The sequence below is a fragment of the Apus apus genome, chromosome 1 (genome assembly GCF_020740795.1).
Source record: "Apus apus isolate bApuApu2 chromosome 1, bApuApu2.pri.cur, whole genome shotgun sequence".
Taxonomy (NCBI): domain Eukaryota; kingdom Metazoa; phylum Chordata; class Aves; order Apodiformes; family Apodidae; genus Apus; species Apus apus.
Window position 1 is genome coordinate 60,789,909 of NC_067282.1, and position 26,630 is coordinate 60,816,538.

The window sequence follows — 26,630 nt, forward strand, 5'->3', positions numbered from 1 at the left end:
AGCTCTCAGCAGAGCAGGCAAACCTGCTCCACCTTCAGCCAGAGCACTAAGAGAAGGGGCACTGTTGCACCACTAAGCGGGGGTTTTTTTTGAGGCTTTTCATGTGTTGACATTAAGGCCAGGCTTTGGCCTGAGAGGTTGTGTTTTCTCATGAGCAGCTGGACTTTAAACTTCCACATCTCTCATGTAGCCATTTGCCCAAGAGCTGCAGAGACAAGGGCTGGCAGCCATTAGGCTCCCAGGGTAACCATGGCAAGGTGCTCTTGGACAATATTGTTTCTTCTCTCTGCCCTTTTCCTTCAGACAGAGCAGACAGGTATGGCCTTTGCTTTGGTTGTGGCTTTAATTTTGATCTGTGCTACTGCTCCTCTGAACACTCCAGTATTTTTGTACCTTGTATCATGTTTACTTTGTAGCACAGGGTGATAACACTGAAAACTTTTCCTAGTTTTCCTTACATTTCTCCTGGTTTGTTGTTTTCATTTAGTTAAGTTTAGTTTAGTTTTAATATATGTATTTAAGTAAAAACTGCAGTAGGTTACTAAGGCAATACAATTTTGAATTACCATCATTTATGTCAGGGTGCTGCTTTGTCTTTTCTTACCATTCATAAAGAGTGCCCAGATATTAAATATAATGTTGTTTTATATTTCTAAAAATGTCTTATAAAAAAGACTGAGGTGCATGCTTATTATAGCTTGAAAAAATGTATGTTTCTGCATTAGACCTCCATGCTTTGTCAGTATTAAGGAGAAGCTGGGAGAGGAAGCAAAAGATGGTGACTGCTTAAGAAGGTCAAAAGACCCCTGGCAGCATCTGCAGAAGAGCACTGCCAGTTATGCTGGATGCATCAGAAACACCACACAGCAGAAACGTGCACTGGGGTGTCAGATAGTTTCTTAAACTGCAAAACACAAATATGAAGCACTTTATTTTTCTTTTTTAATCTCACATGGAAGTCTGTTGCCTATCGGATATCCCTCAAAAGCATAAGTAGTCATTTGAAGGCAGTTTTAGAATGGTTTTGTTATTGCTGTCACTTTCCCTAGTTCTAATATTAATGACTATTTTTTCAACATTTGTGCCTAGCAGAGCTGTATAAAATAACAGGAAACAAAACAAAACAAAACAAAAACAACAGTCCCTGCTCCAAGGGGTTTGCTTTCTAAGCACAGGAGAACACACATGTTCTGACACACACACAGCCGCATACTGCTTCATGTCAAAGGCAAGAGGCTCCAGCACAGCACCAGCCATCCAGCTGGCTGGCAGATTTTGCTGTGGGCATCATTGCAAAGAGGAGATTTATGAGCTGAAAACTCTCATGACTTTGATCTCTCCTCCTCTTTACTCATATCAAAATTATTATTGTGTCTTCCACAAATAGAATGTTATATGATGTAGCCCTCCTAATTGGAAGCCTTGCTGAGGGGTAGCTTTTACTTATTCACCTTAAGAGAGATCTGATTGAGATCTCATCTGTGTTAAGGTTTTGCTTCTCAGCAAAAAAAAATCTCCCTGAGCTAAGACTGAAGGGCATCAGTTTGAATCCATCATCATCCATACACTTGAAGCACTAGTCTTACCAGGAGTGTCTGGGGGAACCGGGGTTGTTCAGTCTGCAGAAAAAGAGGCTGAGGGGAGATCTTATCACTCCCTACAACTCCCTGGAAGGAGGCTGTAGAAAGGTGGGGGCTGGTCTCTTCTCCCAAGTAACTAGTGATGGAACAAGAGGAAATGGCCTCAATTTGCACCAGGGGAGGTTTAGGTTAGATATTAGGAATAATGTATTTACTGAAAGAGTGGTCAGGCATTGGAACAGACTGCCCGGGGAAGTGGTGTAGTCGCCATCACTGGAGGTGTTAAAAAAAAGTGTGGATGTAGCACTTCAGGACGTTGTTTACTTAGCATGGTGGTGTTGGGTTGGCAGTTGGACCTTATGATCTCAGAGGTCTTTTCCAACCTTAATGATTCTATGATGCTAGAAATGAATACAAGCAATTTTCGCTTCTCCTGGTGCTTCTGAACGCCTCATGCACTCTTACAAAATAGCCTCCGCCTTTATGATAAATAATACTTTCCGCACTTCCCTGACCCTGCCACAGCAACACTGCTCTGTGTGTCTGGTGCAGGGGAAAAGTGTGTTGGGAAGAGATTCAAATTCTCTCTACCTGGGAGCAAGTCAGGCACTCCTCAGAAGTAAAAAGGTCACTTCAGCAGAATTTGGACTAAGAAAGTAGGGCTCTTTCAGAATGTAAGTTAAATGTGACTGAAACCCTGAATCTGTCAAAAGGATTTATCTTTTTAAAAAGGAGGTAAAGGTGTATGAGGAAGTGAATGTACGTACTTACGTTAGTGTTTTGTCACACAATGTTCCAGTGTTTATATCAGCTGATGATGCAAACAGTGTTATCAAGAGACAGAGGCGTGCCAGTTCCCTGCTTTTTGAAGAGGTCCTCCAAGGCAGCTTGGAAAGGGAATGCCTTGAAGAGAGATGTACGCGTGAAGAAGCAAGAGAAGTATTTGAAAATGATGAAATGCTTGTAAGTACTTTGTTTTCCTGTGTGCATAATAAAAATTACTGCCTTGGTTCTTTACTCTCAAATACAGCTCCAAAGCCTGTGTAAGTTTTGGGGGCTTCTCTCCATGTGAAATCTTTGCACTTTCCACCTCAGGAGATAGAAAGCAGGTGTCTTCAGTAGTCAAAACGGAAATGCAGAGGTCAACCCAAACCCTTTTAAAGTCCCCTCCTGAAAACAATGTGTTCTGCATCTTATGTTTTGAACATGTGTGGCTGTGGTCCCATCCTGACCACACACATACATACAGCTTCAGCATCCTGCAGGGACCAGGAGGGGCAAGGGGGTGTTGGTTTGGAGGGAAGCAATGCACCAGCAAGGGGTGGGAGCTATAGAAAGAGGCTCACTTGGTCAGCAGCTGCCAGTCCCCTTGTACAAGAGGTCCTCCTGACATGGACAGCCAGATGCTGTGCTCTTTAAGAGGAACATGGCTGGAGGTTGTGTTTGTGGGGAAAGCAGAGGAAACAGCCATTGGGCTGCTGTGGGTTTTCCAGGTTCTCTGGGGAAAGTTCATGGAAGGCAGGTACAGGGAGCAAGGAGAGCTGGCCCCTTGGGGAAATCAGAGGCAGAGCTGGCTGCATGCACCCAGGGAAAAGAGTGTCACAGGAAGGCAGTGACCAGTGCCAGTGACCTGCAGTTCTACTCTCTGCTGTCCCCTCTGCCTCCAGCAGCACCTGCTGGGGGCCAAGCAAGGTGGGGGGTGGGACAGGGTCACTTCCCAGGCTACTGCACACCAGAGAGGCAATGGCTGGTCAGTTTTTCCAGGAAACCATATAGCTAAAGGATCCAGCTGTTCCCCTCTTGCCTGCAAAGTGTTTCTTTTCCTTTCTAGCATCTTAAGAAGCAATAAAACAAGCAGGATGCAAACCCCCTCCTGTCTCATGTAAATTTTGCTGGCAGGACAGAATTCGTAGTTGTGCAGCTGTGGAAATGTTAAACCATAGTACATTACATTCTCTCATGTAATATTTTTGTTTTATCAAAAATATTTATGGCAGGTTATATTATTTGAAAATTAAAATTTTATGTCCTTTTTATTTTTCAGCAAATGTTTTGGGAAGCCTATTACGGTAAGTTGCCCTCTTGATTTCTCTCCTTCATAGCAGTGTCACACTGTGAACGTTATCATTTCAGTTCAATGCTGCTTTTCTGAGAGTTGTTAGCAGTTTCTTCTTCAAGAAACATCCGGTTCACTACTTGTCACGTTTCTAGTAAACCAGAAGGAAAAGTGTTGATGTGGAAGTTTTTTAAAAAGTAATAAATGAGGAAAAAACTTTAAAGACTTCAAAGTGAATAAAAGTTGAAGGTAAGTAGGTACTGCCAAAGTAAATAGGCTGTTTCTTTTCCTGATCTTAAGGCTGTTCTGAAACAACCTGGGACCTGCTTTGCTGATACAGTAGAGCAGCAGAGCTTTACTAACAAAACCTCCCAAATACAAACCTAGCAATTAAATCTTAGTGATATAAACAGGTGTTAGAAGCCACTGGGCTTTCTGCAGACTCTCCATGCTGGCACTGCACCTTGGTAGCCTTCAAAGAATGAAACAAATCTGTAAAAGCTGAGGGGCTGGTGTAACCAGGTGTCTCCTGAACAAGGAGTGTGGGGCACCAGCTCAGGGTGAGTATGTCCTATTCCCTTCCTCTTTTCTGTATCCATCACCCTAATTTTTTTTCTTGTTTTTAACTTAGCTTACATTAATTTATAATCTTAGGTCTAGATAGTGGATAAGGAGGTGACAAAACCAGCAGTTAGTACAAATTTTCTGCAGAAGCCACTAAAACACTGAGTCCAGGGAACTGTTACAGAGAAGAATCCCACCAGTGATATAAATGTTACAAAGAATGATGCTAAATATCTGGTCTTTCATTACTTCTGTGAAGGTGGAATTAACTTCTAATTTCAGTAATTGGATGTTTGTACTAAGCACATCATGCAAGCTTCCCCTCTATGAAGAGAGAGAGACAACCAGTTGAGAATGGTACATCCAAACAAGCTCAGCCACAATCAGGACACATTACTGGCTTCAACCTCAGGGGTGGCTTCCTTGCAGTAATTAGAAGCCATTATGCTCTGCTTTCTTCCTGCAGAACGGCCATATGCATTTCCTGCTTCGTGATGTATTTTCTAACATTTTGAAGAGCATTGCTCTGCACCTCCAAGGCTTTTTCCCTCCACACTAAACAAACCCATGTTTTCATCCTGTTTTCCAAAGTCTCATTTTCTAGACCTCTGGTGTGTGTGTTGCTTTCCCTCCGTAGGCCGGTGGGTAAATCTGCATTATGAGTAAAAGAGGGCTGGGGAGAAAGGCTGAGCACACACCTCACTGCTGGCTCACTCTAGACACTAGGTCTACTTTTGTCCCCACTCTACAGAGCTCCACTTGACCCCAGATATTTTTTGATACTTACTTATATCTGAGCTTATTTCAGAGGCTTAAAACCATAGAATGTGCTTAAGGCTGTAGATGTAGTTCTTCCCTACCTCCAGCTACCCGTCACTGCTGCTGGAGGTCCTCACTTCTCAATTCTGCCAGCTCAGCTGTGCTGATGAGATCGCCTCATGCCAACCCAAAAACCCTCCCAGGAGACTTAAATTATGCTGGGATATGCTGGTGGCACCTCACTGAAGATCAACTGAAGGTGGTGGATGGCTTTAATCCAATATCTTAGGACAGCTGACTCACAAAACTACATGTCCATAATCTGAGCAGATAGTGATTAATGGGATTTTCCCAGTATTGGACAGAGTTTTCACTTTTCCACCTCTTTCCTCAATTGTGACAGCCTACTGACTGAAGTTAACCTCTCTGATGAAGGTTTAACTTCTGGAAAGGTAATGTCCCAGATTAGGCTTTTCTGGCTTGCTCCCTGATAGCTCGTATGTACAATAAGCAGCTGTTGTTTGGAGAACATTTCCAAACTCTTTTGGAGTCTTTCCAGTGGGCAGCTTAAGGGGAAACTGGCCATGAACTGTAAGTCAATCCTTTTCTGTGAAGCAGAGCATCAGTCCTCCAGAATCAGGCTCTGCCTCTGGGCACTTCCTGGCCTCCCTGCCAGGGCCTGTGGGAGCATCTCTGGAAGCAGACACTTGAGCTAAAATTGCTCCTGAGTAGCAGTTCAGTAAGGTGTTCTTTCCAACCTACTCTTCACAAGGCTTCCCTGAGCAGCTCCAGTGCTGGGGAGGGGGCTGCTTCCCTTGGGTGGGTCAGCGATGGTGACAACTGGTCCTTCTCTCTCTCCTGGCGTCTCTGCAGGTGGCAGGAGGTGCTCGTCGAGCCCCTGCCAGCACAACGGCGTGTGCGAGGACAGCATTCGCGGCTACAACTGCACCTGTGCCGAGGGCTATGAGGGAGAGAACTGTGCTTTCGGTAAGGCACTGCCCCCTCTCCTGAGAAGTTCCGTCTCCTCCTGGCCTGGGGGCTAAACCATAGCAATGTGCCCTTGTGGCTAAGAAGGCCAATGGCATCCTGGGGTGCATTAGAAAGGGGGTGGTTAGTAGGTCAAGGGAGGTTCTTCTCCCCCTCTATTCTGCCTTGGTGAGGCCACATCTGGAGTATTGTGTCCAGTTCTGGGCCCCTCAGTTCAGGAAGGACAGGGAACTGCTTGAAAGAGTCCAGTGCAGAGCCACAAAGATGATGAAGGGAGTGGAACATCTCCCTTATGAGGAAAGGCTGAGGGAGCTGGGTCTCTTTAGTTTGGAGAAAATAAGACTGAGGGGTGACCTCATCAATGTTTACAAATATGTAAAGGGTGAATGTCAGGAAGATGGAGTTAAGCTTTTTTCAGTGATGACCAGTGATAGGACAAGGGGTAATGGATACAAATTGGATCATAGGAGGTTCAATGTGAATATCAGGAAAAACTTCTTTCCTGTGAGAGTGACAGAGCACTGGAACAGGCTGCCCAGAGAGGTTGTGGAGTCTCCCTCACTGGAGACATTTAAAACCCACCTGGATGTGTTCCTGTGTGATGTGCTCTGGGTGACCCTGCTCTGGCAGGGGGGTTGGACTAGATGATCTTTCGAGGTCTCTTCCAACCCCTAGGATTCTGTGATTCTGTGTGATTCTGTGATAGGCAGCTCTCCCATACAGACAGTTACCCGTTTTTAGGGAGCACACAGTTCTTGGCAGAGCCGGGGTGATGTGTGCTGCCTGTCTACTGACACCTTATGGCGTCCTGAGGTTACTCAGGCTGCCTCTTCCCCCTGAGCCTCCTTTCCCTGGGGAAGCAGGAAAAGGGCTGGAGCAATTCTCCCTCACAGGTGGGCTCCAAAGGCAGCCCTGCCCACTGCTACCCATGCTCTCTGGCTGCTTGTTCTGCCATTGTCTCGGGTGGTGTGTGGCCTGAAGAACCAGGGCATCCTGGTGCTTCCAAGGCCCCAGACACACAAGACAGTCCCATGGGACAGAGGGACTTCAGTAAGGAAAAAAAAAAACAACCAAACCAAAACACACACAAAACAAACAAACAAACAAAAAACAACACCCCAAAACAACCCTTTTTGCAAGGGCATGTAGCAACAGAAGAAGGAAGGAATGGTTTTAAACTGAAGGAAGTTAGATTTAGATTAAAGATTAGGAAGAAATTCTTCACTGTGAGGGTGGTGAGAAACTGGCACAGGTTGCCCAGAGAAGTTGTGGCTGCCCCCTCCCTGGAAGTGTTCAAGGACAGGTTGGATGGGGCTTTGAGTAACCTGGTCTAGCAGGAGGTCTCTGCCCATGCAGCAGGGTTGAAACTTGACCATCCTTAAGGTCCCTTCCAGCCTAAACCCTTCTGTGAGTCTAAACCAAATTGTTTTCAGTGGAAGTGCAAAAAGCATAAAGTGAAATGGACACTTTCTGGCATGTGAAACACCCTGGGACGGATCCTGCATTTTTACATCTGCCAGGTTCTACTTTCCAGCCCTTACATCAGCATTTCTGCTGGCTCGGATGTCCCCTGGGGTGGGAAACGCCCCAGCTGCTGCAAGGCAGGGTCATTTTTTGTATAAGGGGTGTGACTGCACAGAGACAGACCAGCTTCTTGGGGAGCACCGAAGGTGACACAGCTTGGAGCCATGCTGGGACCCAGATCAGTTCATCATGAGCTTTAGAAAAACACTTTATTTGGGGCTTTTTGCTGCTTCTCCATCTGTGAGCTAGAGCCACCATCAAGTGGCTGTAACTCCTCTTGCTTTGTGCTGAAGCTTAAATGTTTGCTCAGCTACGGAAAGTTGACTGAGCATGCTTCAAAGGTGATTAATACTCCCTTTCTTTTTTTTTTTATTTTTCCTTATATTTGGCAGCTGTTATTTTGAATTTTCTTAGTACAGGCATGAGAAAGAAGAGCTATGCATGCATTATTTACTTTTTTTTGCTCAAAAGGAGGAAGTGTCAGCCTTTTTGTTCCTCAAGCTGTACCTGCATTCTCAGCATGTACAACAGTTCTCCCTGCTGCAGATACTTAGTGTTTTGTTTAAGAGTGCACACGGAAGGCCTAGTTTGACTCTTGGCTACTAATGCTCCCCAAAATTCAAGAGGTGTACACAGGCTGGTGCAGAAAGCACCTGGGTGAATACAATTTGCAGTGAAACTGTGGAAGCTGCAGAAACTTAGTTGCTTAACAAGGGGAAAACCAATGTGGTGGGAAACAACTGAGCCAGAGCCCCTTACCCACTTCCATATAAAGCAAGTAAACATAAAATGCTTAGTAAAGAGGACACAAGCTATGCATTGAAACTGCAGCTGAATAGGGATAGGGATAGGGAAAGGGATAGGGATAGGGATAGGGATAGGGATAGGGATAGGGATAGGGATAGAATGGAATGGAACAGAATAGAATAGAATAGAATAGAATAGAATAGAATAGAATAGAATAGAATAGAATAGAATAGAATAGAATAGAATAGATTCTTTCAGTTGGAAGGGACCTACAATGACCATCTGTCTGACCAAATCAGGGCTGATCGAGTTGAAGCATGTTATTAAGGGCATTGTCTAAATGCCTCTGAAACACTGACAGGGTTGGGGCATCAACCACCTATCTAGGAAGCCTATTCCAGTGTTTGACAACCCTCTTGGTAAAGAAATGCTTCCTTATGTCCAGTCTGAACCTCCACTGGCTCAGGTTTGAATATTCCCATCTGTCCTATCACTGGATCCCAGGGAGAAGAGCTCAGCACATCCCTCTTCACTTCACCGCCTCAGGAAGCTGTAGGGAGCAATGAGGTTACTCCTCAGTATCCGTCTCTCCAAACTAGACAAACACAAATTCTTAGCTGCTTCTAATAGGACAGTCTTTCCATCCCTGTTACCACCTGCATTGCTCTCCTCTGGATGCACTCAAGGACCTTCACATCCTACTTAAATTGTGGGGCCCAGAACTGCACACAGTACTAGAGGTGAGGCCACACCAAATCTGAACATGGCAGGATAATGACGTCTTTTGGCTGGCCATGCTATGTTTGATGCCGCCCAGGATGTGGTTTGTCCTCATGGCTGCCAGGACACACTGCTGACTCCTGTTGAGCCTGCTGCCAGTCAGCATCCCCACAGCCCTCTCTGCAGAGCTGCTCCCAATGCTTTTCCTCTGCTTGTTCTGTTCAGCCAAAAATGAATGTCGCCACCAAGCGAAAGAAGGATGTCACCATTTCTGCTACCCAGGAAGCAATTCCTACCGTTGTTCCTGTGCTGATGGCTACAAGCTTGGAAAGGATAAAAAACAGTGCATCGCGTTAGGTAGGTGTGAGCATGGAAGCACACGGGGCACTTGCCTAGTGCTGGGGTAGGCAGGCCACCATCTGATACCCAGGTGTGATCAGCCTGCTCAGAGACTCCAGCGATGGGAATATTAATGACCTTCCAAACTGGGCAGAAACAGGAAGAACATAGGGGTCACCACCCAAGGAGCCAGACCACTGGTAAAACAGTATTTGATCAGAACACTTAACCATGGGTCTGCAGAGAGGACTTGCATCATCCTACATACCACTACCTGTGCCAGGTTTTCCACTCCTATGCTCAGTAAAGAATAACTCCACTGAAGGTCTGCCTGTAAATGAAGTTCTACTGATGCAGAATAGCATCTGATGGCCTGATAAAGGAAGGGCAATGTTTGCCACCATGTTAATGAGTTTGAAACAGTAGCATTGAAGCAGTAGTCAGCTTGAATTTTTCAATCTCATACTATGTATCCCCTTACAAACTAGGTCTACTAAAAACACGAGTATGCTTCGGCCTTGGTCTGTATTAGCAAATTGGGCAGCTGAATAGAAGTCGAGCTGTGGAACCAGGCTTTTGGTGATGAAGGCTTGATGTTGACATTCAATGCACATTTCAAGTTGCTTTGCTTCAGAGTAGCTCTACTTTCATCCTGTGGACTAAGCGCCCATTAGCTGTGAGAGTATGTTGTGTACTCCTGAAGGATGTCTTCTGGTTTAGCTTTACCTGAACAGAATCCAGTTCATGTGATCCAAGAATATACCACAAGGTGAACAGAAAGTGAGGTAAATGCAGATAACTGCTTTAAGGAAAACCTAGGATTTGCCTTGTCCAGACTGGACCACAGCTATCAAGGTATTTAGTGCAATTCAGATATAGGACACAAAGATGAGAAAGCAAGCTGTGCTGATGGCTGGCTGGAGAGGAAGCCTCATTTCATTAGTTACAGAGAAATCTGGTCACCACAAACCTAACACAACAACCCTAAATGTTCAGCACCGTTGCTAAGCTTTTAGACTACAGATGCCAAGTGAGTTATTCCAATTTTAACCAGTTGAGAAATCGTCCTTCTCCTTTTCCTTGGTGCAAAATTGAAACCCCAAAGGTTTTTGCAGGTAGTAATTGTCTTGAAATGATGCAGCATGATGTTTTGATTATTATTTTTTTCCCATTCATTTGCTAGATCAATGTGCATGTGGCAGACTTCAAGACAGTGATAATTTGATAAGTGAAACCAGGAAGGAACGTGATGAGCAATTTCCTTGGCAGGTATTTCTAGCACATCATGAAACCCATCACCCAACCTCAAAGATTCAGAGATTCAAAGAATCACAGAATGTTAGGGGTTTCAAAGGGCCTCTAGTCCAACCCACCTGTCAGAGCAGGTTCACTAGAGAAGGTTGCACAGGATGGCATCCAGGCAGGTTTTGAATGTCTCCAGAGATGGAGCCTCAACAACCTCTCTGCGCAGTCTGTTGCAGTGCTCTGCTACCCTTCCAGTAAATAATTTTTTCCTTGTTTGGGTTGAACCTCTTGTGTTCCAGTTTGTGACCATTACACCTTGTCCTGTCACTAGACAGCACTGAAATGAGACTTGTCCCACCCTCCTGACACCTGATTTTAGATATTTATAAGCACCGATGAGATGGTCCCTCAGTCTCCTCTTCTCCAGGCTGAACAGCTCCAGTTCTCTCAGCCTTCCCTCATATAGTAGATGCTCCAGTCCCCTAACCATCTTAGTGGCCCTGTGCTGGACTGTCTCCAGTAGTTCCTTGTTCCTCATCAACTGGGGAGCCCAGAATTGGACACGGTATTCCAGATGGGGCCTCACCAGGGCAGAGTAGAGGGGCAGGATAACCTCCTCGAGCTTCTTGCCACACTCTCCTTGATGCACCCCAGGATGCCATTGGACCTCCCATGGACAGGGCGTCTTTCTGCATTTTCTTAGGTTCTGATGCTAAACTCAGAAGGAAAAGGCTTCTGCGGGGGAGTGCTGCTAAAAAGTAACTTTGTGTTGACTACAGCCGAGTGTGCCCTTCTGCACAGCCATTTTGAAATCAGGGTGGGAGCCGGTAGGTGATCGTTTTCACTTGCTGTAGCACATTCTACTATCAAGAGGCTAATTTTTAAAAAGCTAAAATTACTAAAATGTTTGCTGCACAAAAATATTGTTCAGGGAAATGAATCCGCTGTAATCTCATTTAAGCACCTCAGTGAAGTATCTTGAGCTAGAACTACAGCTGCTCCACACCGCCTGCAAGATAAGCAGAGAGACAGCTGCCTCTCAAACGCAATGTAGAACTCAGCATCTAGGGATAAACTAAACCAGGGGGATTCAGAGGTGGCCTTTGTTACTTGCCAAAATTCACTTCTCTTAGGTAGTCCTTCCTTCCGAAATGAAGCATGCTTCCATACTGTATTAAGAAGCTGTCAAGGTACCATTCCTAGTTTACTTTTACTGCAGCTGTGGCAAGAAAGAGCACCTTTACCTCACCTACTTCATGTATTTCACAGCATGACTAGGCAGGTGTCAATCTGCATGCAGTTTTCACGTCTCTGATAAACTATTCCTAAGAGCAGTGAAACATCATTTCTTCACAGGGCCTAATGGAACAAGTGGAACTGAGAAGACAGTGCAAGTTCACGAGAAACACATCCACATCCGGTATGATGAGGACACTGGAGAGAACAACATTGCGTTACTACAACTCCAAGAGCATGTTGAGTGCAACAACCACCAGCTTCCTATATGCATCCCTGAAAGAGATTTTGCAGAACACATTTTAATTCCAAAATTGGCCGGCACAGTCAGCGGCTGGAGAATGGAAGGTGATGAACTTCAAGCTGATGAGTTGCAGGTTTCATACCTTCCTGCTGAGGACTGCAAACAAATCCTCAACATTAGCCTCACAAACAGGCAGTTTTGTGGACACCTCCAGGAGGCTGTAGACAATCACCTGGCTGGAGGAAGCTTTTTAGCTACTGAGTATAAAGGCACATGGTTTCTGACTGGTATCCTGGGACCTTGGCCACTAGAAGACACTGCCTGGGAAACACTTCTATTCACTAACACTGCAAGGTACATAATATGGTTTAAACAAAAAATGAAGTAAGTCACAAACACAGCCAGCCCTCCAGCACTAAAGCCCTATCAGTCACTGCAAGGAAACCTTTGGATGCAGCCAGTGCATCCAATTGACTCTATCATGATTTGCAGCAATGGAAATTGCAATAACATGTATATAACTCCAATTCATACATAAAAGTCTGTTTGTCCTTCCTTCTTCTGCTTACACAGTACTGTGAAAGTCATGGTGTGGTAAAAAGAGTTATTTTACTAAAAAAACTGAACTTTAGGTTTCCTAGAAATATTAATCCAGCCTTTCTGGAATTTTAAATGTTGCTTGAAAGAAAAGCCTTTTTAACTCTTGTTACCCTGAGGTTTGATTCAGCAAATTCATATTCTTATTTCAACATCTATAGAAGTAAAACTTATGAAGACCAGGGGAACTCCAAGCCTTTGAATGCCTGTGTTGATGTAGAACTTGACACATTCTCATCACACTGAAAAATGCTTCCTCTCATACATGGGACCTGTGTTCTCCCTATAAATCACATCCATGTCTGTTAGTGGGCAAAATGAAACTGAACTCTCAAAGAGGAGAAAAAAAATATCTTTTATTTCCTTCTAAAGTAATTAAAAAAATCCCAAACTACCATCCGATGACTATGGACAAAAAGTTAATTGTACCACCCCCAAACAAACAGAAGTCTCAGGACAGTAACACTTAAAATAATGGATCCAGTTGCAGAGTTTTCCCCAGAAGCAGAAAAAAACACACAAGTATGGATAAGTTATTTAGATAAGCTTTTGTACATCGTAACAAAAATGAAACTAAATGTTACCAGAATAGTAATTAGAAAAAACCAAAAACCCCAACTCATCTGTGGGCACTTAAAGACAAAAATCCCACATTTACCTGAACCTGTAATTATCACTGACACAGTAAAGCTTTTAGAGTAAAGCACTTCTTTAGTTTTTAGAGAAGGCTTGAAGAGAGTATTGAGTACCAGCAAGATTATTGAAGTGACTTGGAAATGGAAACCATGAAAAAAACCCATCATTTCCACTCTGAGGAATGGATGAACACCAGTAACTTCACCCCTCTGAAAGATAAATGCAGAAATAATAACACGAAGTACTTTAATAAAAGCTTTTTAAGTACTTTGGAAGGAATTTGGAATGTTTTGCTGTATTTCCTCATGAAATCCTTTTAATGATCTAGAAAGCCGGTGGAAGCTATCACTGAAAAGTTGGCATTTTATTCCAATGCACTTTGTAACACTGGCAGCCTTGGTCATTCTGGGAAAGGAGCCACAAACAGTTCCTGGTATTCCAGTCCTGGACATGAATGAGGTCATTTACAATGTTCTCAGGGTGATAAGGAGCAGGTCCACTGGGCAAGCTGAGCATCTGAAAAGTTACCTGCATGGCTAAGAATCAATATTCAACACACTGTTGACAGTGGAGGAAATGGGTTCTGCTTACTGACCACAAGCTTTTGATGCTGATGAGATATATAGCCTTTAATGTGACCCTGGCAGAAGGAGAAAAAGACAGTGTTAGTCCTGGAAGCCAGTAACACAATGCTGATAACCTCAGCTACCTTCAGAGTACACCAAGCAAAGCTGTGTGTGCATACTCAATCACATCTGCACTGCTGAACTAAGAACTCAAAGTCTGTAGGTGTGTCAGCTCACAGAGCAAGTGGGAAGTTGGAACCCCAGCGGTGTTTGGCACTAACGGTGCTGCCAGACAGAGAGCCTGCTGCCAGGGCCCCTTCCTGCTCTGCTCACCTTGCCGTGAACAGACAGAGCTCTAAGGAAGTGTTTCTAAATTTACTCTTGCTCACTTTAAAATTAGGATTTTCATTAATCTCTATTCCATACCTAATCAACTGAATGACAGTACTTCCTTTTCAGACATAGTGTTGTAACTGAAAGACTTCTTTAAATGACCTAATCCCACCCTCTGTTACTCTTAGAACACATCAAAAATATCTATTTCAGAAAGAGAGAAGTGGTTCGTTTTCTTGCTGACACTGCAAAGCCGCTTCAAAAACCTCAAATTTATTAGAATTCTACTGATTTCAAGTCTGTATCTGTTCGTGAATTGTTGAGATCCACTTAGAGTAAGAGACAAAATGTGAAACAAAACCAAAGAAATCCAGTTCCAATTTTTTCTAAGGTTAGAATATCAAGAGTCTTCTACTGCAAATGCAGAACAGAGCCCTTTTGGTCCCAGTTACAATTTTTCTATTTTTAAATCAGTATTTATGCATATATAGAAATGTAATGCAAAACTCAACCTCAATTTTACCTGATTGCTGCAAAAGAGGCAGGAACTAGAGGAAACTCTCAGGACAAATGAAAAGATTTCACTTTGGGCACAAGTGAATTAACTTTTTTTACACAAGAGAACCTGAGATTACTGATATCATCATCATCATCATCATCATCGTCATCATTATTATTATTATTGTTATTATAAACTTTGATTCTCCCCCTAGTGTTTTTTACTGTCTGAAGTCTGGAATAACCAGACAACAAATGGTCAGCACATACCATGTATATAAGGTTAGCTAAAATGCACTGGACTTCATCAATATCAACATCATCTACTTGCATGAATTTCAGGGCATAGAGAAAGGCATCCAGAGATAGCTGATGGGTTTTAAGTAGTAAATACCTGAAAGAAACAACAGGAAAATATCTGTTAATGAGAAAAAATTACTTTAAAATTCTGGTTCCTAGAAAAATAGCCCTTCTACAATAAATTGACTTTAGCAGGAATCTAGCTGTCTCCAGGAGAACTAAGGAGCATATCTGTTTCTCAGTCCTAGGTGAAACCATATTAAATTTTTTTGCAAAAATGGAGATTTTGTTATGCTTACACTTTCTTAAAAAGATTTCTGTATGTGATGATTTTCAGCTTCTCAAGGATAAGAAAGATTCCACACCGAATAAAGAAGGTTTCGTGCTTTGTCAGAGCATCATTCAGTAGGAGAAGATTGCCTTCACTACAAGGATGAAGAAATAAAAACATGAGAAGGTCTCACCCAAACACAAAAAATATTGTCAGACTTGGTAGAAATATCCCTCCCTGCCTTCCTCAGTCATCCCAAATGAATGCATTTTACTTAATACTTTTTACATAGTGCAATAAAACCATCATCATACCTCACAGCCTTGGTTACTTCAGCAAACTGCATAAGGTCATACTTTTTTAAGAGCTGAATTGTTGGCATATGGCCCTGAAAAAGAAGTGGTTTCCAAGTTTTCCAGGGTAATGTCAAATGCATTTTACAGGTAATCCAGTAAGCTATAAAAACATTCATTAGAGAGAAAGACAACTATTTTAATACTTCTTTTTTCTTTTCTCCAGAACAAGAGGTATTTGTAAGATAATTCCCTTGCCCCCGCTAAGCACCTTGTAGTTCAACTCAAGGTAACTACGTATGTATCACAGTTTATGGAGTCCTAATATTTCTTAATGTTGGAGAAAAGTTACCAAACTTGTAAAATCAAGATCCTGTGACATGAGGCCCCTAGGCAGATCAAAATTTTATGTCATGGCTGTATGACAACATGCAAATGGAAGCACTGCAGGAATCCCAAGCATTACTAATAATACAAGCAGTGCTTCAGCACTGTCAGGTTCTAGCTCAGTCTGTACCAGATTTTTTCTTCACTTTGCATCTGTGCAGAAATAAAAAAGTCCTTTAAAAAAAAAGCCAAAAAAAAAAAGAAAGAGAGAAAGTTGAAATTTAGAGACGCAAAATTAATTTTCATTGCTAGATGAGGTAATACTGAGCCACCTACACTATCAAAAAGAAACTTTGTTCTTTCCCCCTGCACAGCAGGGATCAGATTGCACACTGACTTGGGTCAGACTTTAAATTTAGTTACCATCATGCTATGCTGTTGGTAACTCCTTTCCTGGTTGGAGGATTAGCTGAGAGCAGAACTCAGCTGCATGTTTACTGAGAGCTGCTAGGAATAAACCAACCCAAACGTCCAAGCTATTTTAGAACTGTTTAAGGTTAGTGTTAATGTTTGGGCTCTGTTAAAAAAAAAGCGACTGTAAAAACAATGACAATTATCTAGTTTCTTTACTCCTTGTACACTGTAACTGCTACAGAAAAGCCACAGTAATTGTAGGCACTAACGGGCCCAACTGGTTCAAGTGACCCAGTCAGGACTGAGACAAAGTTTTTAGGAAGACTGTTAGTTTTTCTTTGATCAATGCTACTATTGATTGATCAGAAAACAATCAGTAAGAAAGTTAATAAAAATTGAAACACAGAAGGCAATTTTCAAACCCACTATGTTTCCCCTTTATCTCCTTGACACTACAAGGCATGGGAAAGGGAGCACTGAAAAAGGGAAGGATGGTCATAAACAGGTTGGGGTAAAGGCAGAAGATGGCAACTCATAAAAGCAGGGGATAGCAACACTTTCTACAGGTAACTTTGTTAACAGGGCCAGGACTGGGAAACTCTAAAATCTAGTTCTTGTCCCCTCAGTTACACTGGATTGCTAGCATATCCCCACTAACTCAGGGATACACAAATGCTAGCACAGTACATGGGAAAGCACAGGATCAGGAAACAGAGAGGTATTTAATTCTTTCTTAACTTAGGGATGAAAGGATCAAATAGTAACCAGTCTTCATTGCTTTTTTTAAAAAACTAAAATGTTCTACTTCATGACCCTTATGGCAAGGTGCAAACAGAAAATCCAAAGACAGGGATCCTTTCTCTCCTGTGGCAAAACCCTCTCAACAGTCTTCAGCAATCTGTATGCACATCTTCTTTCTTTTCACCAGGTGAAAGAAGCACACAGATTTGTATTAGGGAATCCACACTTTTCCTGGCCCATCTGTGCAGCTGATCACCAGACATGCACTCTGCTACATAAGTTATACTGCTAAGTGCTTCTCCAAAGAGCTCAAAGTTACCTTTATCACCAAAGTAACCTCATGTTGCACTGTTAGGAGAGATGGGAGGAGGGCGAGGTTTTTGTTTGGGTTTTGGGGTTGGTTTTTTTTTGTCCCCTTCTCCCTTCCTCTGTTGCTATAAATGACAATTCAACACTTTCTGTCCTCACACTACAAAGTGTGCATATACTGGCTCTTATGGGGGTCAGACATATATAGCCTCAGAATTCCAATAGGGGAAAAACAAGAACTATACTGAGCATTGGTTCAGTTATATGCCAAAAAAATTATTTAGAAGAGCAGCATCTACTCACCAACAACATTTTTACTGGCAGCAGGTAGATCAAAATCATTCTTTTGTTCTTCTGGCTGGAGCGGTGACAGTGCTCAAAGGCAAATGAAAGATACTCTTCAGCTGCAAAGACAGAAGTTCTAGTAAACTGAGTCAACAACAAAAATGGATTAAAACTGTAACCCAAATCCTGTACTTAATATCCACCTCTAGCTTGAACATGTGATATTTTAAATTGTCTAAAAACTAATCATACCATCAAAATACATTAAGAAAAATACTATAATAATTATTGGAGATTCACACTAAATACAAAGTAGTAGCAGAAAAATAAGTCCTCTTTCAGAAAATCAAAGAAAACTTGTCAAGGTCTAGATGTCAGAGGTAACAGTTACAAGCAAGTTTGGAATTTTCAGCTGATTTGAGTAATATTACAGTGCTACTGCTGCAGGAGGGGAGAATCTCAAAAAGCACTGTTGAAAGAGAACTCTATTTTCTAAATTCACAGATTAGGTTCTTCAGAGGACGTAAACTGTGTGTGATGCACACACCTCCTGAACTGCAGAAACTTGTGAGTGAGATCACACGGCATGACAACATGAAAATCTCTCATCAGTTTTCACCAAGAGAGAAAAATAACAAGCATGACAGTCAGAAGACCATGTTTAGAGTAACAAAACTGGCTCCAGAACAGATCTTGGTCAGAGGCTTTAGTTAGTGATGAAAGCTGCACACCTTAACTCCAGAATTATCTCTATTAGTGAGTAAGAAACCTCAGAAATGCAGTTTCTGCATCTTCCAAAATCAATGCACTGAGAAACTAATTCTACAGTACATCTTGCTGAAGATTTTCTACATGGTATACACCAACCTGAAGAGGACAAGACAGCTGCAAAGCCTCCATTGTGAAACTTTTTACAAACCTATTCTTTTGGATGCTCATGCATTGCATTATGCATGCACAAAGTGCATAAGATTACAGAGAACTGCACTGACAAGTATTCTAAAACCGGGCATATTCTACAATTAGAAGCATCATATAATCTCATCTCTGATCCGACTCAGCCTGTGGGCCTTGGATCTTTCATCGTGACTTCTCCTTTGATCCATGCAAACACAACTGCACCTTTACACACAACAGCAGCTAGATTTCACACCAAGCAGCAAAACTAAATTTGTCTTACGGGCACACAGTACCTTGCTTAAAGTCACTGTCAAACATGGCTTTGCGTCCAACGTAGTATCTGTACGTAACTCTCTGTGCCATACTATATTCATCCTTCAGATTTGAGCTGTCAATTGCTCTAATTAAGGGCTTACATAGATGGAGCTTGTTGATCTGTCAAAGAAAAAGAATTGCATTTTACTCAGAGAGTGTAGATACACAGTATCATACTAAAAAAGGTGGGTTTGATTTTAAGACTACGAAATACAAAACATAGCTGACAAAACTTGAACCCTACCTTAAAATAAATTTTAAACAGTTGATTCACAAGAAACAGCATGCCCCACTTTTTGGAATCTTCAATGCCTGCTCGACTGTCACAAGAAAAGAATAAAAATATTACTACTGCACATTGTAAGAAAATAATTACTTTATCCTCATGGTAAATTCTGTCCATAAATATTTAATTGATTTCTAGGGTAAAAACAGGTGTCTGAAAATAAAAGTCAAGACCAAACTCCTTATCCTAAACCATAACAGCACTGGACAAACAGAACATGTGTTTCCATCTTAAATTTTATACAGGTCTGCTTCATTTCTCCTCAACATAATTAAAAGATGCCATGAAAAATATTACTCATGTATATCAAGGTCCTCGCTCCAGGCTGCAGTTAACACATACACCAGTATAGCAGTTGCTTATAATATTCAAGGTGAAAGAAAGATGTGGGGGTAGGAAAGAAAAAAAAAATAACCAACCAACTATTTTCTTCACTTTGGAAGTATTAAAATTGCTGAGACTGGAAACCAAAGTCATTCCTTTTCTTTCTAACTGCAGTGAAGCAAACTTCACAAATGAACAGGGCTCAAAAGCATTAATGATACTTCCTGAGAAACCAGGACATAATCAGTCCCTCACATCTGCTTAGAATGTTGAACCTGAAGGGGAGCCTCCACAGCTGTAGTCAACAGTCAACAGAGAACAGACTATAAATGACAGGAAACGAGCCTAAGAAGTGTCCCTTCTTACCCAGATAGTAAGTGGGAAAATGCTACATTCTTAAAAATCTAATAATGCAAGCTCTATAGAGGATCTTTCGCTTACGTGTCACTGGCACAGACTCGAAAACAGCTCATCAGCAGTTCTGCTGCTTTTTCCAACATGTCCCCAACTTTGCTTTTCCCTTTCTTCACCAGCTGTTGATCTGCCTATCATTACACAGCAAGAAACAATGTGTAATTTTACACGCTGGATCTCTGGGTCTAAACAGTTTAGCTCTATAACATAACATTCTAAAAAGTCTTGTAGCAATGTATTTGTCATGCCTGCTCTCCCCCATATCTAGAAGGTAGTCAAACTCACAGAATAAAAGAAAACACTCAGAGAGGCTGCTGAACATGTACCAAATCTAATGCACAGGAAGACAGTCCTTTGAAAACAGTGCTGACCACTATGACCTGTAGCAGCACTGAGCTCTCAAAAATCTAAATTCAGCATAATTTGATAGCTGAACTGGAGAATTAACACTTCAACCCAAGTTTTCAAAAACCAAGAGTCTAGCAAAACATGTCTTTTTATTAAAAGCAAACTCAAATGACTCCACGGTTATGGAGTCTGAGTTTTAGAATTTATAATTAAGCTCTTCTCTACAGCCACGAGGGATAGATTTTATTTCTAAACCATATTCAACATTTTCTAGTAGTAACACACACTGCTGGGGCCTGGGATGTTCAGGAGAAATGGAAAACATATGTTACAGCAGCAAGAGGAAAAAAGTGAGTTACCAACACACGGAAAAGATCCATGCTCTGATTAATGCAGATCTTAACAAAGAAGAGTGGGGGGAAAACAGGGAGCAGATATTTACTACATGCTTTCTAAAGTTTTATTATAATGCTTGCATTCTCACTAGCTGAATCGTAAGAAAAAGAAATGGAAATGCATCCATTTGCTGCAGAAGTCTTCTCTGTATTGCATCCTTTGAACGCACAAAGGTTAGCAGACAGAGTTCAAACACTTCTAACATGACTGATCCCACTTTCCCCTTTCTCATGCATCTCAAATACATGAATTTGCCCTACTCAGCCTAAGAACTAAGACTGGTTACTGAGTAGGCACAGACACTCAAAATACTCTCCGTGCAAGCATGCCAAATGTTTTGTGGGTGGGTGGGCAGGCATAAATGTGCCTGGGTGACAAAGTGCTCAGGGGACAAAGACCGAAATGAGTGAATACTGTCAAACTCTAACCTAAGTTGAACTCTACTTTCACCATTTCAGGTAAAGTGATTGGGAGCAAGATCACAACCCTGCCACTTACTTTGACCTAGCAGGTGTCATTAGATCCCTACACAGGCCATGGCAATTCATTAGACTGAGAAAAAGAATGTGTATGTGTTGGGTTTGTTGTGGGTTTTTTTGCTTGTCAGCAGTTGTATGGACCCAGCAAGGGCTTCAGTAAGCATCAAAAGCAGCACACACAGCTGGAAGAAGGGAAAGAAGGCAGTAACTTCTCTCTTCAGATGTGGTAAGTGGATAGATTAGCTCAGCTGTCTGGGATATCTCCACCCTTACTGAGACTCCACCAAATCCCCATGATAACATATGGAAATAGTGAGTTGTGCCACCATGTTACTCTGTAAAGATTATTCAATCACTTCATATGCTCTAAGCGGCTGCTGTGAGTTGCATGCAGGTCCTTGGAACTTCCTAAGTTCAAGCTGAAAATGGGAGAGAGGCCGACTGAGCAACCTCACTTGTCAATAGGACTGGATGAACTCAGTGTCTCAACAAAATCCTAAACAAGGACTTGAAAACAGTACCGAGCAAAATTAGGCTACCTTATAAAGTCTAAAATACTTCAACCATGGAAATGCCTAACAGATAAAAAGCAATGAGGCTGTAATCAGATCTACTTACATTATTAGCAAAAATTCGAAGATCGAGGGCTACAGCGTACATGATAGGTAAAGCCCTGGAAAGGTAAAAGATACTACACTAAGTAGGTGCAAATCATGCAATAAGACATGAGAAACAAGAATTATTTTAATTTTTTTTGGTCAGTTGGTCATCAGACTAGAAGAGTATAAATTAATCTTTAAATAAAGGACACAGTTTTTAAAAGGAAAGGCCTTTAAGACCTCAGCACTTCAGAGATCCTACACTGGAAGGAGAATTAATTCAGTAACATTTTTTACAGTGTCTTTAATAAAATACCATCTCAACTTGAAAAAATCCTTCACATGTTTACATATGGACCATCCCACACAACTAAGCTCTAGATGTTTATTTTTCAGTTACTGGTTCTAAAACCTCAAGCAGCAAAATCAATCAGGCTGCATTTTAAGAATCCTGAGGATAAATAAAAACTACAGGCCTAATTTTAACTGGACTACTATGGTACTATGACAGTGAAAGATGAGTGTCTAGTTTCTAGCAGCTCTCTACGAGGTACTCACCAGTTTTCCTCTTTATGGGCTTGAAAGGCTCGCAGGAAAGATGTATTGTATTTAGGAGAATTTAAAATGCTATTAAATGAAGCACAGATATAAAACCCAGCAGTTGTATAGTGCCACATATCACTACATGAAAGGGCAGAAACCAAGCAAGCAGCAAGCAGATGAGGAGTCAGGATGCAAAGATACAGCAGGGAAGACAAGCACAGCCACACACTCCTTGATGTGGCAGCAGCCATGAGAAACACTGGTTGCTTAGAGATAAGACAGCAGCTTTCCTTATCAGTATCTTCCCCACAGCCAAGTACAAACTAAGACACATGTTAATGATTTGAGGATCTCTTATACTCTGTGACAAATTAATTTTCTATTTTAGAGCAAAGTGACAGATTCCTTCTTAGTCCTACAGAAAGTTGAAAGAAGACTCTACTTGTATTTCCTTGCTTAAGAACTTAAAACAGCTGAAGTGTATTTGGAAGCAGATCACATTCTATAATATTTTAAGAGGTAAAGATAACTTATTCCACAAGAAAACATATAGTTAATCTCAAAACAATATACAAGATTTATGGCAAAGGATATTGGACAATAACAGTCTGGCATTTGTATGCTTCTATAAAGTCATGGTTTCCAACAGCATAAGTACACCTGTCAAAGAAAAACTGCATTAATGCCTCAGAAAATATCATATAGGTAAGAAACTATTTGCTTTTGCCTTTTAATAGGCATACAGCTTTACAGATTATTTAAAAGAGATACAGGAATGTATTAGAAGAGCTCCTAACAAAACACCACAAGTATTTTAACACAGCACTAAACCTGATAATTATAGAAAAGCGATCCAAGAGAAGAATGGGGATTTGTTTGTATAATACACACAATATCAGCTGTAATACACTAATGCTTATTGAAACTGTCCCTGAGGTTAGCATAGTTAAAAAAAATATTCTAAGACTGTTGAAAGCCAACAGAAGACTTTGTTAATGCAGAATTTTTTATAAATCAAAACCTCACAGAATTACTTAGGTCCTAGAGCTACCTCAAGAGTACTTTTATGACTAGAATTGCCTTTTAAAAATATTTCCCTTACTTATTTCACTCCATATTCTTGTGTAGCTAGTAAATGCAGAGCTGAGAATAGAGCAAACACTGAAACCAAAGCTGTGTCAGTGGCTACATGCAGATGACTGCAAGGTACATGAAGCACATTTTATGTGGAGAGGAAAAAGGACTTTATTTCCTGCAGTGCAAGCATTATTTATAAGACTAATAAATACCAAGTTTTCAGATGTAAGCTTTTTAAAATAACTAAGTAAACTTAAGGATAACTTTCCCCATCCCTGCTGGACGTTTCACAACTCCCTTTCCATTTCTGGTCCATCGGTACCTTAAGTGGGCTGCAAACATTTCATCATATGGAGGTTCCAAAACTTGTTGACACTTCTCCTCTGGAGATGGAAGCTAGGTATAGAATAAATCAGTGACAGGTGAAATGAACGTCCAGTGCACCAGAACCAGATCATATGGATACCCTACCATGGCAGTTTTATGCATACATGTCTACTCAATCTACCAGAACCTTAAGGTATATGAATAATCACATCCTGTGTAATGGAGTTGCTCGTGGAGTTGTTCTGTCTTCAGAACCTGATTAGAACTGGCCTTAAATAAAAGCATCCAAAATGCATGTAGCACAAACACTGAAGTCTTGCTACACACTGGTTTTCTCTGTACAGTCACTCCCACTGTGCCACATTACCAACTAACATAGACCTGGCCAGGGGGACTTTCCAGAAAACAATTCTAAGTGGAACACAAAAAGCCACCCAGGAAAAAAAAAGGAAATATATAATATCCTTGTAAGAAGAAAAGGGACATGAATCTACAAGGGGATCCTGCTCTAGCCTGGGCGACAGGTTTCTGAGGTTTACTTCCAATGGAAAGCAACCCATATAAAGAGCTAGGAAAATTGAAAGCAAAACAAAAGGCAGTTAAAAAACAGATTCTCACCTGTAGCCTTGGGTTTGCAACATGTGGATGTTTAAATGATACCAATTCTGCACAAAATTGTCCATCTCTGCTGTCAATGGCTTCTTGTACCTACAAAAAAACCAGCCCCACAATACAATAAAATCAGCCCACAGCCACCCAATATATTTACAGATGACTACAGGAGCCATGTTCTTGTTACCGCTGTTCATCCATATCAATAACAAGCCAAATGCAAGTTTCTAAAGGTTTAACACTAAATGAATCAATACTGGATACACCTGTTTTTCAAAAAGGTGAGGCAAGCACTATTGTGTGCCTTATTTGTGGAATACAAGCAAACCAGAGAATCTCCAGACAACTTAGATAAGTTTAACATTGTAAATTAGCAGCTGTGAACCAGATTTGGTTAACTTTTCTAAAATTCCAGTTGGACTTAGGAACATCAAACATATTTATGAAGGCAGAAACAATCTTTTTTTATTGTTGTTAGTAATGCTGCAGATGGAATTTGCACATCATGAGTCAGGTCTTGCAAATATATTTCATATTAATTTAATATTTAATTTAAAAAAAACCCTACTTCAAAAACACAAAATAAGCTCTCCTTTACTTGGAAAAAGAACCAAAAAAAAAGACACAAATCCCTGAAAGAGTTTAAGCAGTATAATATCACACATTGCCCTTCGAATGATAGATACCTGTTTAATCTACCTGCCTTTAATTCTAAGTGTTATGCATCCTGTTATCTGCCACTTCCTCACCCACTGCTTTGGATTTCCATCCTCAGCTAGTGAGCGTCCGTTCCATCAGTAAAGTGTCTGAGTCTGACACAGCAAAATGGTTTTCTTTCAGAAGAGATAAGGTATTGGTGAGGGGTGTGCATGAACTTCAGAAAATGCAGACAGTTCAAACATGCAGACACGGTGTATATGATAGGGATGGTGGAGAGGATCACGAGGACTGTCAACTGGAGAAGATGCTGACTTTGCAGAGCACATCACTGTCCTGAGAGGCCTCAGGCGCTTCATTTTTGAGACTCAATCCCGAACAATAACTCTCTTTTTGTGCCCTTCACTGCGTTGACTTGACTGATTGTGAGTGAAGCGAGTAAGATGGCAACAGTAATGAAAAGATGACGGTTCAGAAAGAAACATTAAGTGATCACACTAAAAGCTTGACACTAAAAGCTCGGTCCAGCTCCATCCTTGTGACCATGTTCATGTCTCTCCATCCTCCATGCCCTACACGGCGTGTCTCTGCACAGAATTCTGTACTTATTAACTGCCTGTATTTCTCACATCCCTGAGCTGCGTTTGTCCCTGCATGCACACGCAGCCCCACCGCGCTAGGAAAACGTGCTGTCTTACGGAAAAATAACTTCACCACCCGTGAAAATAACTGCACATCAGCAGCCACCACGCTTTTCAGCAATCCCAGGCATCCTCGGCAGACGGTGACATACTTACGACAGGCTTTGAAGAACCTCTTCGTTTACCCAATTTGTTCCTTATTCCTGTTTCATTTCTTAAAACTAAGCAACAGACTTCCAGCAAGGCAAACCCCCCCACTCGGCTCACCTGCTGCAGGTACTGGTTGATGGTGATGTGCGCCATGGGGGCGGCGGGGGTCCCAGGGGACAGGCGGCTGTCTCACATCCTGCGAGAGGGAGGGGGAAGGTAAAAGCGGGGCGGAGGCGCCGCCTCCCGCACGCAGCCCCGAGGAGACGCGGCGGGGCTCCCCCAGACCCCCCGCCCGGCGAGCGGCCGCTGCCCGCGGCGAGCAGAGCGGCAAGGAGGGCAGAGACCGGCCGCCCCCCCCCCCGCCGCCCCCCGCTCCCCGCAGGCCCGGCCCGGCCCCGCCAGCCCACCCACCCTCCGGCCCCGGCGCCGCGCTTCCGGCGCCTTCCGCCACACTTCCGCTGCGGGCGCGAGCCGGCGGCCAACCGGCGCGGCGGGAGCGGCCCGCTGCCCCACGTGACTCCCGCCGCTGCCCCCTCGGCCCCGCCCACAGCGGCCCGGGGGCGGGGCGGGGCGTGGCTTCGCGGCGGTAGCCAATGGCGAAGCGCGGCGGGCGGGGCCGAGGGCGTGCGTCAGCGGTAAGCCTCGTGCGCGGGGCGTGCGGCACGTTCAGGGGGCGGGGCGGGGCGGGGCGAGGCGAGGCGGGGCGGGGCGGGGCGAGGCGGGAGCGGCTGCTCCGCCCCTCGGCCCCGGGGAGCCCCAGGCCGGGTGTTGCGCGGGGCCGGGCCCGCGCTGGCGGGTGCCCCGCGTCGCTTCCCTGAGTAGAGCGCCCGGGCTAAACCACCCGCCGTCCCCGCCGGCTGCGGCCGCTTCGGTGCCCGTGTGAACTGTTGGCGCAGAACGTTACATCGAGCCTTTAAGCTCGCGAAACGGTCGCTTTACGGGCGCCGCCGTGAGGCGGGTAAAGCAGGTGCCACCGGTGTCCTTAGCGGGC

At 42.9% G+C, this 26,630-nt stretch overlaps 2 protein-coding genes across 4 annotated transcripts; one reads left to right on the forward strand and one right to left on the reverse strand.

The window, feature by feature from the left end:
- The first annotated feature begins 166 nt into the window (after window positions 1–166).
- Window positions 167–13,513, forward strand: PROZ (protein Z, vitamin K dependent plasma glycoprotein). 2 transcript variants are annotated; one of them, XM_051617796.1, is made up of 8 exons: window positions 167–316; window positions 2,380–2,543; window positions 3,625–3,649; window positions 5,833–5,946; window positions 9,163–9,294; window positions 10,460–10,545; window positions 11,225–11,348; window positions 11,878–13,513. In XM_051617796.1, the coding sequence occupies exons 1-8, from the start codon at window positions 250–252 to the stop codon at window positions 12,387–12,389; spliced, it is 1,224 nt and encodes a 407-aa protein (XP_051473756.1). In that variant the 5' UTR covers window positions 167–249; the 3' UTR covers window positions 12,390–13,513. The 2 variants fall into 2 exon arrangements, with proteins under 2 accessions (XP_051473756.1, XP_051473764.1); XM_051617804.1 differs by lacking the exons at window positions 10,460–10,545; window positions 11,225–11,348.
- PCID2 (PCI domain containing 2) lies at window positions 12,935–26,164 on the reverse strand. Of its 2 annotated transcripts, XM_051617825.1 has the most exons (15): window positions 26,051–26,164; window positions 25,757–25,835; window positions 24,198–24,287; window positions 23,575–23,648; window positions 22,768–22,835; window positions 22,191–22,230; window positions 21,652–21,706; window positions 19,838–19,941; window positions 19,031–19,106; window positions 18,765–18,906; window positions 17,590–17,690; window positions 15,517–15,590; window positions 15,231–15,356; window positions 14,902–15,025; window positions 12,935–13,874 (listed from the first exon to the last, which is right to left on the reverse strand). In XM_051617825.1, the coding sequence occupies exons 2-15, from the start codon at window positions 25,790–25,792 to the stop codon at window positions 13,785–13,787; spliced, it is 1,200 nt and encodes a 399-aa protein (XP_051473785.1). In that variant the 5' UTR covers window positions 25,793–25,835; window positions 26,051–26,164; the 3' UTR covers window positions 12,935–13,784. The 2 variants fall into 2 exon arrangements, with proteins under 2 accessions (XP_051473785.1, XP_051473777.1); XM_051617817.1 differs by lacking the exon at window positions 26,051–26,164 and having other exon boundaries at window positions 25,757–25,987.
- Window positions 26,165–26,630: the final 466 nt, after the last annotated feature.

Bases quoted from the DNA above. Each gene is read 5' to 3' on its own strand.
- PCID2 (XM_051617825.1), bottom strand. From the start codon at position 25,792: ATGGCGCACATCACCATCAACCAGTACCTGCAGCAG. The intron at 22,231-22,767 runs ATCCTTTGCCAT...AATACAATACAT, and splicing joins CCAGACTGTTATTGTCCAAT to CTTTCCTGCGAGCCTTTCAA. The intron at 15,357-15,516 runs GTATGATGATGG...TCATCCTTGTAG, and splicing joins GAAGTAACCAAGGCTGTGAG to TGAAGGCAATCTTCTCCTAC.
- PROZ (XM_051617796.1), top strand. From the start codon at position 250: ATGGCAAGGTGCTCTTGGACAATATTGTTTCTTCTCTCTGCCCTTTTC. The intron at 3,650-5,832 runs GTAAGTTGCCCT...GCGTCTCTGCAG, and splicing joins GTTTTGGGAAGCCTATTACG to GTGGCAGGAGGTGCTCGTCG. The intron at 5,947-9,162 runs GTAAGGCACTGC...TGTTCTGTTCAG, and splicing joins GGGAGAGAACTGTGCTTTCG to CCAAAAATGAATGTCGCCAC.